The 17,034-nt window shown below is 41.7% G+C and overlaps 1 protein-coding gene across 4 annotated transcripts in view; it reads right to left on the bottom strand.

The window, feature by feature from the left end:
• rmdn1 (regulator of microtubule dynamics 1) overlaps nucleotides 1-17,034 on the bottom strand; it is a 64,623-nt gene that overhangs the window by 20,703 nt on the left and 26,886 nt on the right. For 2 of the 4 annotated variants that reach the window (XM_085992741.1, XM_085992740.1), the window contains exons 4-7: nucleotides 9,951-10,110; nucleotides 9,783-9,872; nucleotides 4,913-4,968; nucleotides 4,008-4,095 (exon numbers count right to left, since the gene is read on the bottom strand). In XM_085992741.1, the coding sequence (XP_085848867.1) occupies nucleotides 4,008-4,095; nucleotides 4,913-4,968; nucleotides 9,783-9,872; nucleotides 9,951-10,110 (394 nt within the window). Of the gene's footprint in view, nucleotides 1-147; nucleotides 311-4,007; nucleotides 4,096-4,912; nucleotides 4,969-9,782; nucleotides 9,873-9,950; nucleotides 10,111-17,034 lie in introns of all 4 variants that reach the window. The other 2 variants (XM_085992742.1, XM_085992743.1) reach the window with 2 other exon arrangements.

The following is a 17,034-nucleotide window of genomic DNA, read 5'->3' as shown; positions in this document are numbered from 1 at the left end:
CAGAACAGAGTCAAGGGGCTAAATGGCCTGCTCCTGTTCCTATGTTTCAGTGGGAGAGCATTTTGGGGAAACAGTGATCATAATATCATCAGGTTTAGAAAAGTTATAGAAAAGGACAAGGAACAATATAGTATAAAAATACTTAACTGGAAGAGGGCTAACTTCAGTGTGCTGAAAAAGGATCTGGCCTGGGTGGATTGGATTCAAAATGGGTAGGCAAAACAATAATGGAAGAATGCGAGGCCTTCAAAGAGGAGATGGTTCGGGTAGAGAATAGGCATATTTCCATGAGGGGGAAAGCTAGAGCTCCCTGGATGACAAAAGATATAGATATTAAAATGAGTCAGAAAAAGGAGGCTTATGAGAAATGTAAGGTACATAATACAGTCGAGCATGAAGCTCAATATAGAAAGTACAGAGGCGATCTTTAAAAAGGGAATAAGAGGGACAAAGAGAGAGTACAAGAATAGATTAGCGGCTAACATAAAAGGGAACCCTAAAGTCTTTTATAAACTTAAAAATAGTAAAAGGGTAGTCAAAGGAAGGGTGGGCTGATTAGGGGCTGAAAAAGGAGATATTCTTGTGCAGGCAGAGGGCATTGCTGAGGTACTGAATGAGTACTTTGCATCTGTCTTCACTAGAGAAGAGGATGCTGCCATTGTAGCAGTAAAGGAGGAGGTAGTAGCAATATTGGATAGGATAAAAATAGATGAAGAGGAGGTACTTAAAAGGTTGGCAGTCCTCAAATTAGAAAAGTCAGCCGGTCAAGATGGGATGCATCCTAGGTTACTGAGGGAAGGAACGGTTGAAACGGCAGAGGCTCTGGCCACAATCTTCAAATCCTCCTTAGATATGGGGGTGGTGCCAGAGGACAGGAGGATTGCAAATGTTACATTCCTGTTTACAAAAGGAGAAGGGGATAAACCCGGCAATTATAGGCTAGTCATCTTAACGTCGGTGGTTGGGAAATTTTTAGAGACAATGTAGTAACGGTAGAGTGCGGGATATGCCAGCCCATGAGGTTACAGATTGTGGTGGAATACAATTCTGTTGCTGCTGATGACCCACAGCGCCTCATGGATGCCCAGTTTTGAGCTGCTGGATCTGTTCGAAATCTGTCCCATTTAGCACGGTGGTAGTGCCACACAACACGATGGAGGGTGTCCTCAGTGTGAAGACGGGACTTCTTCTCCACAATGACTGTGTGGTGGTCACTGCTGCCAATGCTGTCATGGGCAGATGCATCTGCGACAGGTGGCTTGGTGAGGACAAGGTCAACTAGGTTTTTCCCCCTCGTGTTGGTTCTCTCACCACCTGTCACAGGCCCAGACTGGCAGCTAGGTCCTTCAGGACTCGGCCAGCTCGGTCAGTAGTGGTGCTACCGAGCCACTCTTGGTGATGGACACTGAAGTCCCCCACCCAGAGTACATTCTGTGCCCTTGCTACTCTCAGCGAGTCTTCCAAGTGGTGTTCAACATGAAGTAGTATTGATTCATCAGCTGAGGGAGGAAGGTAGGTGGTAATCAGCGGGAGGTTTCCTTGCCCATGCTTGACCTGAAGTCATGAGACTTCACGGGGTCGGGAGTCAATGTTGAGGACTCGCAGGGCCACTCCATCAACTGTATATCACTGTGCCGCCACCTCTGGTGGGTCTGTCCTGCGGTGGGACAGGACATACCCAGGGATGGTGATGGAGGAGTTTGGGACATTGGCTGAAAGGTATGATTCTGTGAGTATGACTATGTCAGGCTGTTGCTTGACTAGTCTGTGGGACAGCTCTCCCAATTTTGGCACAAGTCCCCAGATGTTGGCGAGGAGGACTTTGCAGGGTCGACTGAGCTGGGTGTGCCGCTGTCGTGTCCGTAGCCGGTGCCAATGTCGATGCCGGGTGGTCCTTCCGGTTTTATTCTCATTAGCAAAATTTAAGCCCATGGATTTAAAGGGACAGTGGCAGTGTGAATACAAAATTGGCTAAGGGACAGAAAGCAGAGAGTAGCAGTGAACAGTTGTTTTTCAGACTGGAGAGAAGTATACAGTGGTGTTCCCCAGGGCTCTGTATTAGAACAACTGCACTTTAATATATATTAATGACCTGGACTTGGGTATACAGGGCATAATTTCAAAGTTTGCAGATGACACAAAACTCGGAAATGTAGTAAACAATGAGGAGGATAGTAACAGACTTCAGGACATAGACAGACTGATGATATGGGTAGACACATGGCAGATGAAATTTAATGCAGAGAGATGAAGCGATACATTTTGGTAGGGAGAATGAGCAGAGGCAGTATAAACTAAATGGTACAATTTTAAAGGGGGTGGAGAAACAGAGAGACCTGGGGGTGTAGGTACACAAATCTTTGAAGGTGGCAGGACATGTTGAGAAGGCTGTTAAAAAAGCATATGGGATCCTTGGCTTTATTAATAGAGGCATATTTATGAAAGCAAGGAGGTTCTGCTAAACATTTATAAAACACTGGTTAGGCCTCAGCTGGAGTATTGTGTTCAATTCTGGGTACCACACTTTAGGAAGGATGTCAGGACCATAGAAAGGGTGCAGAAGAGATTTACTAAAATGGTACCAGGGATAAGCGACTTCAGTTATATGGAGACTGGAGAACCTGGGGTAGTTTTCCTTTGAGCAGGGAAGGTCAAGAGGAAATTTGGTAGCAGTGTTCAAAATCATGAACGGTTTTGATCGAGTAAATAAGGAGAAACTGTTTCCAGTGGCAGAAAGGTCAGTAATCAGAGGACACAGATTTAAGGTCAAGGCAAAAGAACCAGAGGCGACATGAGGAAACATTTCTTTACACTGCAAGTTGTTGTGATCTTGAATCTAAAAAAGGTGATGGAAGCAGATTCAATAGTAACTTTCAAAAGGGAATTCGATAAATACTTGAAGGGAAAAAAATTACAGGGCTACGGGGAAAGAGCAGGGGAGTGGGATAAATTGTTTTTTTCTGCCAAAGAGCCGGCACAAGCACGATGGGCCAAATGGCCTCCTTTTGTACTGTATCATTCTATGATCTTATATTTATGGCCCCTAGTATTGGATTCCCTCACAAGTGGAAACATCTTCTCTACGTCTACCCTATCAAACCCCTTCATAATTTTAAAGACCTCTTATTAGGTCACCCCTCGGTCTTCTGTTTTCTAGGCGCAAAGAGCCCCAGCCTGTTCCATCATTCCTGATAGTAAAATCTGTATTTGATCTCAGGAAAGCAAGGTGGTGGAAAAAATTGCATAAAATTGAAGTTGGAGACAATTCTAAGCAAACAATTCGGATAAGGTTATTACTTTGAATATCTAAAGCTCAATGACTGAAGATGACAAAACTAACCACACGCGTTTGTAAGAAATTTAAAGTTACAGAATAGCATAGGCTATGTTGAAGTTGACGGATAACAAGATGACAAAGCTTTAAGATCTTTTCCTACTGGGAGAACCGCAGTTATAACACTGCTGCTGACACCAGAGGATATAGGAACTGAGGACCGAACTGTGGGTAGATCTTTTATACAGTAGTGGATGGTATGGAATTGAAAGGGGACAACTTAATTCAAATGGTTTAAGGGATATAAGACTCCTGAAAAGGAGTGCTATCTGAATGATTTTTTCCTTGGGTGAATGTAAATATTGGCCTCAGTAGAGGCTATGACAAGAAGCAGCACAATGCAGAGCGACACAGAGGGAAGGGATGGGGAGGTCATGTCCACAATGCCTTCCCATTTCTGAAATTCTGATCTCAGCTATGTCATTGTGAAGAAAGAACACTGAAGGAAGTCACCAGCTCACTTGTGCATCTCTTAATGCCATTTTTGGAGCAGCTTAAGTCAGGGAACAGCTCACAGCTGCACTTGTGGCCTGTGAAGACCAAACATGGGAAGGAAATAGAAACTGTAATCAAAAGACAGCAAGTTGTAAAAGACCATTACAAAACATTTATTTTTTTGCAATTTCACATTGATCTACAAAATACAGCACTGAGTTATTGGGTTTACATTTACCTCATTATAAGTGGAGCTTGGCGGTGTGGTAAAGAACATAGCAGCTATTTTCTGTTGGACCCAGGGCATTTCTGCAAATGTGAAACACCTAGAGAAAAAAAATGTGAATGAATTAAACACTCAGCTGCATCTTCATCCAAACCAAATCAAATCAAATCAACTTTTATTGTCATTGTTAGTGCACAAGTGCAGTACAACGAAATGTAGGCTTGCGGCTCCCGAGAGTGTACATTTGGATTAAGACATTTAAACATTCAACATATATTTGGCTTGTAGTATATTAACATAAATATGACCATAATAAAGTGCATTGGCAGATGTGCAGGCTTTAGAGTTTATTTGTGGGAATTTAACACCATCTGACTAATGGGCGACAGACAATCTTCACTTTGCTGGTTATTCAGCGTTAAGTCAATAAATGTAACAACTGTGATGTAGGATCAGCAGTCTGCACCATTCACAGGGCCAGTATTAGCAGTTTTGACTACTCCCCTCAAGACTCCTCACCCAACACACACAAATTGCAGAACGCTGCACAGATTGCTCTTAGTGGAATAGGTATCCATTCATTTTCAGCAGGCTTATCTATTAATCTCTAACTGGATAGTGTAATAAAGGTAACTGCGAATAAAGCAGAGGAAGTGAAATATTTAGTCATATTTTCTTAAACAGAATAGTACAACAAAATGTTTTTTTTTTTTTTAAAAGAGCAAAAAGGTCAGATAGTCTAAATCCCAATGATGAATTTTATTAATTACTTTTTTATTTTTACACAAATGGTATCACGTGGAACGTGTAATTCCACTAGTCATCACTGTCTTGGTATTACTGGGCTAGTTAGAATAACAGATACAAACTCTCAATAAGTAGAACGAATGATTTACCACACATGATAAAGTTCCTACCATAATCCCATTAAATGAATTGATGTTGCATCTTTGGGATTAAGCTCAATGGCTTTCTGAAAGAGAAGAAAAGTTTTTCAAATAATTTCTCCATCATCTTATAAATCTTCTTAATTCCTCAGTTTATACAAGTTTTTCCAACTGTATGGCTGAATTTCAGAAAGGCACCAGGGAGGAAGTGGCCTTTATTTTTAATATACAGATACCTCTCAATTCAACAAACTTTTTCACAGCGGTTTTTTGGTTGCAATGCTATTTTTGTATGGCTGCAAAGACACCCAAAGTTTCTAGCTCACGTTTGCTGCCCATGATGTACAGCTAGAATGCACATTTAACATTTTGGTGTGTGATTTTGATGTCAGCAGGGAGAGTTCCCTTGGAGAATGAGTGGGGAGTAAATGACAGAGCAGAGTTCACTAACTGCCAGCCAGCTCTCCGCTCATGGAGTAGGTGAAGGCTTTTCTGCCAGTACAGAAGGAGAGATTGTGCTACCTCTGCCCTCATCCCATCCCCAAGACTCACAGCTACATGGCACAACCATTTGACCTGGGGGCTCTTAACTACCACTCCAGTCTCAGAAACAGGTCCACTTACACACCCAGGAATAACATCGAGTTGAGGCTGAGGAATTTGATAATCTGGCTGAAGATGTCAATATACTCTCCTGACTGACTGTAAAGACTGAGCTAATGTTGTGAGGCAGTGCACTTACATTTGCATAAAGTGTATTTTTTTTGTTCGGTCCCGAGATTCATTTATTATCAAGAGGGCTGCATTTATAGACTGTCCAATTGTAGTATTATTGATCTTTTCTGTGGTGTCTAACTGGAATGAGGAGCAGATCTAACTCCAACATGGACTACTCCGCAATTGTAAATTGGGTTTATACAGAAACCATTTACAATGCTGTTACAACTAATGCAAGGAGGAAATCGCCCCGACAGATGGATTTTATACCAATTCTATAAACAGATAATACACTTGGACCAGTTGCATTTGATATTTATCTGGTGTATGATGTAAGATTCGAAATTTTCATTAATAATCACGTAATAAAATCGGGTTAATAAGACAGTTTTATTGACCAAAAGAAGCTTGTACAGAGAAGCCTTTGATAAAAGGGCACACAAAATGGCCGCCGGACCTCGTGACCAGCTTCTGGGACCATTTGAATTTCTGTTACTGCAAGTCAGACAGGCTTGTGGATTGAGGACATTAAGCCCACGAAAACCAGTTTCGGGAAACCGAAACTCAGGGAACTGAGCATACATATTGATTAGATTATAAGTACAGGACAGTTTTGGGTAGCAGGATGAGGTCCATCAAGAAGTGGGCAGACAATTGAACGAACGCTTTAACCCATTACACTGTACAAAGAAAAGCCGTTTAACAGCCATCCAGGGCAATCTCCAGACCGATCAATATACAAACCAAGTTACGGTGACAAAGCAAAGACATTATCGGCCCAGGAAGGCCAGTTCAGCTATCACCGACTCCCGTTATGAAGACAAAACACCCCTGCAGAGAATTCTGCCCGCCAAAAATATTACAAAGACAGGACTATGATTTGGCGGGAGATAAGAATGTTCCAAAAAGGTATAACTGTGGATTGAAAAGGTCCATCAGTACGCTCAACGCTTGGGAGTAGCTTCGGAACTTCTACGGGGCTTCACTTCGGTTTTCATTTTCTTCAACGCTTCGGGACAGACTCTTCGGTTAAGGCAGCACTTCGGTCTCGGAACGTGGTCGGCGTTCGGCCAGGCAAGGCTCGGCCACGACGGGAAGACGACGAGGGTGGCCCGGGTACTTTTGTCGGGAGATCATCGACGACCCAGGCCGAAGGAGAAGACACCCTCGGGAAAAACGACGATCCAGGCCGGAGAAAAAGGACACTCCGGGCCCCGCACTCTAGTGCCTCAACATCCCACCGGTAACGGATTCTCACAGGTGAATTCAGTGCTTCAACATCACGTCGGTGACGGATTCATCCGTGGCGAGCGCTCACCAAGGCTGTACTGGCTGCCTACATCGCAGGAGAACCAAGAGGAAAACAAGCTGCGCCAGAAGTTTCCAAATCCACGTGACGATGGAAAGCTGTGCCAAAAAGGCTGCGAAACCTTTTTCGCAATTCTGAAAGTGGTGAGCATGATCCCGAGTTCCTCAAGTCGAAACTTAGTTAGGTCTAGGGGAGGGGGTTAAGGGTAGTTGTAATGTGTTACCCCTTTTACGATGTGCCGTGTGTTCCCCATTTCCATAGAGTTAAGTTTACAGATGTGTGCATGCTTGTAGTAGCTTTAATCTGTGCTTATGACATGTATTTTATAATGCTGCAAACTGTTTAATAAAAGCATCCATTTCGTGCTATTCAACCTGGTCTATTGAGTTCTTTCTCTGCACTACAGTTCCCTGCACCTAAGTCCAAGGTCTAGAACCGTAGGGAAGAGTGGGTCGAACCACTCAAGGGTAATTATTGCAAGAAGCCTGGCAGGAGACCAGAGCAAGCAAGAGAAACCCCCTACAATGAGCAGGACATTTAAGTCATCTATTTAAAAGCATCCATTAGACCTCTGACATTTCAAAAGTATATAAAGAGAAAGAAAAGTAATTATTTCATGCTGACCTGGAGCCAGACATTTACACGCAAACTTCTCTCATCAAACAGTAATTGAACTCTTACTGACTTCGGGCTGTGTTTAATTACAGTAATTAGAATTTATACTCTTTGGGGCCGCTTAATACCAGCTTCCCTTCAGCAACAGATTAATACATTTTGTGTCCCGTTTACTATGAGCAATTTCTCACTCTAATTTATAAAACAAAAAGCAAATATAAAGGAAAAATTGCAATCTAGGCAATAACTACAAGAACTTTCAACCAGATAAATAAAAAGGGAAGTATTGGGAGACATTAGTTAAGCTAAGAGAGAACAGAGTACTAGGACCATTCAAGGATCCTAGGGAAAATGGGAGAAGATATAGAGGGAGCCCGAGAAATTGTATTTTAGGGTTCTATTGAGGATGGGGGAACTGGAGAGTGACCAATGTAATACCCATTTTCAAAAATGAAGAGAACACTAACCTGGATAATTATAGGCCAGTTAGTTTAACAGCTGTGATGGGGAAAATTTGGAATCTTTAGTTAAATATCAAGATGAGGAGAAAATAATTCGAAGCAGCCAACATGAATTTCAGAAAGATCATACTTGACAAATTTCATTTCGTATTATAGACTTTCGAAGATTACCCACAACTTATTTCCTGAATTATCCCTTTCCTGAATACAGGTGTAACATTTGTCACCCTCCAGTCTTTTTGCACAAATCCCATCTCCAAGGATTTTTGAAAAAATGGTATTTTCTTGAGAATGAAGGAATATTAGTCATACTTAATAACAATTTCCCTCAATACCATCAAGGCCTGGTGACTTCTACATTTAAGAAAGACAGACTTGCATTTATAGCGACTTTCACGACCACCGGACGTCCCAAAGCGCTTTACAGCCAATGAAGTACTTTTGAAGTGTAGTCACCATTGCAATGTAGGAAATGTGGCAGCCAATTTGCACACAGCAAGCTCCCACAAACAGCAATGTGACAATGACCAAACAAAAACTGAAGTGAAATACTTATCACTGCTATTCCTTCATTCTTGCTTAAAAGATGCGCTCTTTTTGACTAATGTAAGAAGTCACACTGCCCATTTACTTATATTTATAAAAGCCTTTTCTATTTCTCTTTATATTGACCACTTATCTTTTTCATACTCCCTCTTTAGTCTTCCTAATCTCCCTTTTTTCCTATCCTTCTAAACTATTTATATTTCTCATTTATTCTATATTATTCACCCCCACAATGAATATACGTCTCTTTTCTAAGACTCATTTTGCTCTAATTTATCCATCAAACCCCTGCCTTTGTCACACTTCATTTACTCCTAGTTAGGATACAATTAACCTGTACCGTACCCATTTTGATACTTAAATATATCCATTGTTGGATTTGCTATTTTTTTCTCTGGGCTAGTTCCCCTTTATCGCACTGGAATGATCTAATTTACAGTCCAATACCTATTTTTCTTTATCCATTTTCAAGATGAGTCTAGTCAGGTTATGGTTATTATTTCACACATGTTCTCCTTGCAGGTTTCTTACCTGTCCTGTTTCATTTTCCAGGACTAAGTCTGCATCCTTCCTTATTGGACAAGCAATTAAAGAAAGATTAAGGACCAATTATCCCCTGTTCTCTAACCCAATTCACCTGAAAACTACACAGGCTGGCCTTGTGCAAAGTCCATGGGAGATTGACCAGCACCTATTATTCTTTAACTCAATTCACTGACAGACTCCCATCTGAGCACCATTGATAAAACCTTTCCTTTCTACACCCGTTATACAGTCCTTAATTAACGAGCCCTTCTTCCTTCCGCTAACTCTGTTGAAAACGTTGTATCTAGAAATATTCAGCTGAGGTAGGGCTGGGACGAAGCTGAAGTCATGTTTCCATCAACAATACACTTAGTGCCTATATTTCCCTATTTCTATTGTTTTATGTATTTGCATATAAACACTACAAACCTGACCCATTCTTATCACTCAATAACCTTTATCTTTCTTCTTTTTAAAAAAAATGTCCTTTATTATTCTTTTTAACCTTGCTCCTATCTGCCATAAGGTACATCTTGTGCTTACTATTTTAAACTACTTTGCTTCTTCACTATACTTATTCATAACCCCTCTCCCAAATACTCTAAATTAGGCTTCTCAATCTCACCATTAATAGAAGCAGGACTACTTTTCAGACAAAAAACACGAAAAATAAATGCAGTGATATTGTACAACTGGAAAATGTCATATTTATTGCCTGCTACTTTACCTGAAAATGTTCTTTAATGGCATAAGCATTTGCAATTTTAGCCTTGATGCCCTCGTAGTCTCCAACATCACTGATGCATATAGCATACCACTGTACAAGATTTAAAAAAACATTAAGATCATAAAATGGCAGAAAATTGAAAAAACATGACAAAATGCTATGCATTACCTTATGAGCGGCAAAGCTCAATTCGTTTTTCTCCAGTGCCTTCTCAGCAAACTCTAAAGCTTCATATGTCAGCTGCTTCTTCTTTTCCGCGGAGGTGCTTTCCAGTTGAGCCAAGTCACGTGATGCACGAGCTAGGCGCCACAGAAGCTCACCATTTGTACTAGATGAAACACAGCATGCAACTTGTCTATTGTAAACATCAATTTTGCATTCAAACAAACTTCTTTCTTCCAATCATTTTTTTCCTATTTCTTTAAGTCAAGCACTATTTTCTGACTAAGTGGGCAAACCAATCAATCATTCGAAGGCCAATGCTAATGTGATACTTGGAGACTACATGAGATGGTCTGCAATTTGTACTCTTTTTATCTGAAGAAACAATTAGCCACTGCCTGGCATCCTGATCCCCTACCATAGTGTAACCATGATCAAGAACTTGCAGCAGAAACCCAAAACCTATCCCTCCGTGATAACGCATTAGTGCACTGAACTGATTTAATGTATCAGTTTATTCTTTTTGCAAGTTAATAAAAAGCTGCCATGAATTCGTCATGCGATGTCTGCAGCAAATCTTTTCTGTCTTTAAAACTCGTGCATAAAAACATCTAACTTCATTGGAAAATAAATCATCTTAAATGAAAGAGAAGACAATATACTTTTTACAATGATGTCAATGGTGGCTTATTCTATAGAAACATAGAAGATAGGAGCAGGAGTAGGCCATTCGGCCCCTCGAGCCTGCTCTGCCATTTAATGAGATCATGGCTGATCATCCAAATTCCGTATCCTGTCCCGGCTTTCTCCCCATATCCCTTGATCCCTTTAGCCTTAAGAAATATATCTAACTCCTTCTTGAATATATTTAATAAGTTGGCATCAACTGCCTTCTGTGGTAGAGAATTCCACAGGTTCGCCACTCTCTGGGTAAAGAAATTCCTCCTCATCTCTGTCCTAAATGGCTTACCCCTTATCCTTAGACTGTGACCCATGGTTCTGGACTCCCCCGCCATCGGGAACATCCTTCATGCATCTAGTCTGTCTAGTCCTGTTAGAATTTTATAAGTTTCAATGAGATCCCCTCTCATTCTTCTAAACTCTAGTGAATATAAGCCTAATCGACTCAATCTCTCCTCATACGGCATTCCTGCCATCCCAGGTATCAGTCTGGTGAATCTTCGCTGCACTCCCTCAATGGCAAGAACATCCTTCCTCAGATAAGGCGACCAAAACTGCACACAATACTCAAAGATATGGTCTCACCAAGGCCCTGTACAACTGCAGCAAGACATCCTTGCTCCTGTACTCGAATCCTCTCGCTATGAAGGCCAACATACCATTTGCCTTCTTAACCGCCTGCTGCACCTGCATGCTTACCTTCAGCGACTGGTGCACAAGGACACCCAGGTCTCATTGCACTTCCCCTTTTCCCAATCTATTGCCATTCAGATAATAATCTGTCTTCCTGTTTTTGCCACCAAAGTGGATAACCTTGCATTTATCCACATTATAGTGCATTTGCCATGCATCTGCCCAATCACCCAACCTGTCCAAATCATACTGGAGTTTCTCTGCATCCTCCTCACAGCACACATGCCCACCCAGCTTTGTGTCGTCTGCAAACTTGGAGATATTACATCTAGTTCCCTCGTCTAGATCGTTAATATATATTGTGAATAGCTGGGGTCCTAGCACCGATCCCTGCGGTACCCCACTAGTCACTGCCTGCCACTCGGAAAAAGACCCGTTTATTCCAACTCTTTGCTTCCTGTCTGCCAACCAGTTCTCTATCCAAGTCAGTACCTTGCCCCCAATCCCATGTGCTTTAACTTTGCATGCCAATCTCTTATGCGGGACCTTATTGAAAGCCTTCTGAAATTCCAAATACACCACATCCACTGGTTCTCCCTTATCTATTCTACCAGTTACATCCTCACAAAATTCCAGTAGATTAGTCAAGCATGATTTACCTTTTGTAAATCCATGTTGACTTTGTCCGATCCTGTCACTGTTATCCAAGTGCTCTGCTATTACATCTTTTATAATGGACTCTAGCATTTTCCCCACTACCAATGTCAGCCTTACCGGTCTATAATTCCCCGTTTTCTCTCTACCACCTTATTCAAATAGTGGGGTTACATTAGCTACCCTCCAACCCATGGGAACTATTCCAGAGTCTATAGAATTTTGGAAGATGACCAGCAATGCATCTACTATTTCTAGGGCCACTTCCTTAAGTACCCTAGGATGTAGGTTATCAGGCCCTGGGGATTTATCGGCCTTCAATCCCGTCAATTTTCCTAACACCATTTCCCTACAAATACTGATTTCATTCAATTCCTCCCTCTCATTAGACCCTATGTTCCCCGAAATCTCTGGTTCTGTCTTCACAAGGGACACAAATAACCTTCCAAAGTATGTATTTAATTGGTCATCCATTTCTTTGTTCCCCATTATAAATTCCCCTGATTCTGACTGCAAGGGACCTACGCTTGACTTCACCAATCTTTTTCTCTTTACATATCTATAGAAGTTTTTACAGTCAGGTTTTATGTTCCTCCGCAAGCTTACTCTCATATTCTATTTCCCCCCTCTTAATTAATCCTTTTGTCCTCCTTTGCTGATTCCTAAGCTGCTCCCAATCCTCAGTTTTGCTGCTTTTTCTGGCCAATTTATATGTCCTCTCCTTGGATCTTATGCTATCCCTAATTTCCCTTGTTAGCCACGGTTGATTCACCTTTTTTGTTTTATTTTTATGCCAAACAGGGATGAACAAATTCTGTATTTCATCCATGCAATCTTTAAATGTTTGCCATTGCCTATCCACCGTCAAGCCTTTAAGTAACGTTACCCAATCCATCCTAGCCAACTCGCGCCTCATACCATCGTAGTTTCCTTTATTTTAATTCAGGACCCTAGTCTCTGAGTCAACTACTTCACTCTCCATTTTAATGAAGAATTCTATCATATTATGATCGCTCCTCCCCAAGGGGCCTCACACAACAACATTGCTAATTAATCCTTTCTCATTACATAATACCCAGTCTAAGATGGCCTGATCTCTAGTTGGTTCCTCGACATATTGGTCCAGGAAACCATCCCGTATACACTCTAGGAATTCCTCCTCCACAGTATTGTTACTAATTTGGTTAGCCCAATCTATATGTAGATTAAAGTCACCCACGATAACTGCTGTGCCCTTATTGCACGCGTCTCTAATTTCCCATCTAATGCCATCACCAACCTCAGCATTACTGTTTGGGGGTCTGTATACAACTCCCACTAACGTTTTCTGCCCCTTGGTATTTCTGAGCTCTACCCATACAGATTCCACATCATCAGAGCTAATATTCTTCCTTACTATTGTGTTAATTTCCTCTTTAACCAGTAATGCTACACCACCTCCTTTTCCTTTTTGCCTGTCCTTCCTGAATATTGAATACCCCTGCATGTTGAATTCCCAGCCTTGGTCACCCTGGAGCCATGTCTCCGTAATTCCAATTACATCAATTTGCGCAGCTAATTCATCCACCTTATTACGAATGCTCCTCGCATTAAGACACAAAGCCTTTAGGCTTGTTTTTTTAACACTCTCAGTGCTTTTAGAATTATTATTTACTGTAGCCCTGTTTGATTTACACCCTTGATTTCTCTGCCTTCCACATTTGCTTTTCTCCTTCCTGTCTTTTGTTTCTATCCTTGCTTCCCTTTCCTCTGTCTCCCTGCACAGGTTCCCAACCCCCTGCCATTTTAGTTTAAACCCTCCCCAACAGCACTAGCAAACACTCCCCCTAGGACATTGGTCCCGGTCCCGCCCAGGTGCAAACCGTCCAGTTTGAATTGGTCCCACCTCCCCCAGAACCGGTTCCAATGTCCCAGGAATTTGAATCCCTCCCCCTTGCACCATTCCTCTAGCCATGTATTCATCTGAAATATCCTTCTATTTCTACTCTGACTAGCATGTGGCACTGGTAGCAATCCTTATTTGAACATTCTTACATTTACCAATTAAAAGCAGCTACTGTTAAATCACCTTTGTCTTTCACATCACTAAATGATTACTTCGTAAACTAAACTGTATAATACAACTTGTTTAGAACAATTGCATCCTCCCTGGAAATTTAGTGACATTTTTTTTTCCCTCAATATGAAGCCTTTCAAATGACTTCCACAGTTCAGCACAACTCAGAGGAGATACGACTACACCTACACCAAATGAATGGGACTGAAAGCCGATAAATCCCCTGGACCTGATGGCCGATAAATCCCCTGGACCTGATGGCCAATAAATCCCCTGGACCTGATGGCCGATAAATCCCCTGGACCTGATGGCCGATAAATCCCCTGGACCTGATGGCCGATAAATCCCCTGGACCTGATGGCCGATAAATCCCCTGGACCTGATGGCCGATAAATCCCCTGGACCTGGTGGCCGATAAATCCCCCGGACCTGATGGCCTACACCCTAGGGTTTTGAAAGAGGTGGCTATAGAGATAGTAGATGCACTGGTTGTCATTTTCCAAAATTCCACTGATTCTGCAAGTTGCTGCAGATTGGAAGGTAGCAAATGTAACCCCACTATTTAAGAAAGGAGGAAGAGAGAAAACAGGGAACTACAGACCAGTTAGCATGACATCAGTAGTAGGGAAAATGCTAGAATCTACTATTAAGGACGTGGTAACAGGGCACTTAGAAAATAATAATAGGATTGGGCAGAGTCAACATGGATTTATGAAAGGGAAATCACGTTTGACAAATTTGTTGGAGTTTTTTGAGGTTGTAACTACAGGAAACTTTTTTTTATCCGACACCGACGGGACCGACGTGGTGCCGGTTCATCAAAAATTCCGGATAACCGAGAGCTATCGTAAAAGATACGGAGAGCTGAGAGCTCCGTATAAAGTAACAAACCCTGTTGCTTAGCAACAGGTGCAGAACAATGGCCACAAGTTCCAAGCGTCTCTGTAGCTTAGCAACAGCTGCAGCCACACCCTTGCACAGCAACAGATCGAGGAAGGCACTACAATATGAAGTAAAACTTACCTGAACCTACTCCTGAATTTTGCTGGTTAACCGAGATTTCCGGTTATTTCGGTGCCGGTAAATCGAAAGTTTCCTGTAGCAGGATAGATAAGGGGGAACCAGTGGATGTGATGTATTTGGATTTTCAGGAGGCATTTGATAAGGTGCCACACAAGAGGTTATTAAACAAAATTAGGGCTCATGGGATTGGGGGTAATATACTAGCATGGATTGAGAATTAGTTAATGGACAGAAAACAGAGAGTAGGAATAAATGGGTCATTTTCGGGTTGGCAGGCTGTAACTAGTGAGGAACTGCAAGGATCAGTGCTTGGGCCTCAGCTATTCACAATCTACATTAATGATTTGGATGAGGGGATAAAATGTAATATATCCAAGTTTGCTGATGATACAAAGCTGGGTGGGAATGTAAGTTGTGAGGAGGATACAAGGAGGCTTCAAGGGGATATAGACAAGCTAAGTGAGTGGGCAAGAACATGGCAAATGGAATATAATGTGGAGAAATGTGAAGTTATCCACTTTGGTATGAAAAATAAAAAAGTAGAGTACTTTTTAAATGGTGAGAGATTGGGAAATGTTGGTGTTCAGAGGGACCTGGGTGTCCTTGTACATGAATCACAAAGTTAACATGCAGGTACAGCAAGCAATTAGGAAAGCAAATGGTATGTTGGCCTTTATTACAAGAGGATTTGAATATAAGAGTAAAGACGTCTTACTACAATTATATAGGGCCCTGGTGAGACCAGACCTGGAGTATTGTGTAGAGTTTTGGTCTCCTTATCCAAGGATGGATATACTTGCCATAGAGGGAGTGCAACGAAAGTTCACCAGACTGGTTCTTGGGATGGAGGGATTGTCCTATGAGGAAAGACTGAGTAGACTAGGCCTATATTCTCCAGAGTTTAGAAAAATGAGCGGTGATCTCATTGAAACATACAAAATTCTTACAGGGCTTGACAGGGTAGATGCAGGGAGGATGTTTCCCCTGGCTGAGGAGTCTAGAACCAGGGGTCATAGTCTCAGAATAAGGGGTCGGCAATTTAGGACTGAGATGAGAAATTTTTTCACTCAGAGCGTGGTGAATCTTTGGCATTCTCTACCCCAGAGGGCTGTGGAGGCTTAGTCGTTGAGTATATTCAAGACAGAGATCGATAGATTTTTGAATATTAAGTGAATCAAGGGCTATGGGAATAATGCAGGAAAGTGGAGATGAGGTAGAAGATCAGCCATGATCTACTGAATGGCAGAGCAGGCTTGAAGAGCCAAATGGCCTACTCCTGCTCCCATTTCTTATGTATACCAAGGGTGAGTTGCATCTATGCAAACACATTACAAATCAAACATGAGCAGGCATTTACAAAGACTGTCAGTTCTGAAGTGTTAACTGTTTTTTTTTGTAACTGAAAAATAAATGCTGCACTATTTGAATAATTATGTGCAAACAGCTTCCGATAGTATATGAAAGCCACAATAAAGGCACAGTTAACACTAGGCTTAAGAAAAGAAGAATGTATGAATTTGAACAAGCAATTTAGTCTAGCCAGGTCCCATTTCAGATCCTGATCATTTTTCATTTTTCCTCACCATACACATATCCCTGCAGAATCATGGATTGATCCCACTCCCTTCTAAAAGCTTCAGGCCAGTATGAATTTTACTTGGTACCTGTCTGTGCCAAGAATCATCAACTCCAATCGTGAAAAAGTTTCTTCTTCAATTAATGCTTCAAAAGCATTCACTCTTCTGCACCAAAGGCAATACAAAATACTCCCTCCCTTACTAATTAACTCAAATGTATGTATTTAACTTGATTTGAGGTCAATGCACACAATTGATCACTAACATTTCATTCGTGCTGAACATCCTTGGGCTACTAAAAACCACACTTCATTTGCTCCTGCCTGAATGTAGTCAGCGACCCCTCAACTCCCATTGATGCTTTGGGAGAATTCAGACTATTTGTGACATTCCAAGCTCTCACTGCATCAAAACATTGCACAAGTGCCAATAACGAGTGCACCAGACAATCTACAGAATTGACAAC

The sequence above is a fragment of the Somniosus microcephalus genome, chromosome 7 (genome assembly GCF_052327205.1).
Source record: "Somniosus microcephalus isolate GS21.2 chromosome 7, FLI_Smic_1.0, whole genome shotgun sequence".
Taxonomy (NCBI): Eukaryota; Metazoa; Chordata; class Chondrichthyes; order Squaliformes; family Somniosidae; genus Somniosus; species Somniosus microcephalus.
The sequence above is the reverse complement of the archived record's forward strand: the minus strand, read 5'-3'. Positions and strand labels throughout refer to the sequence as shown.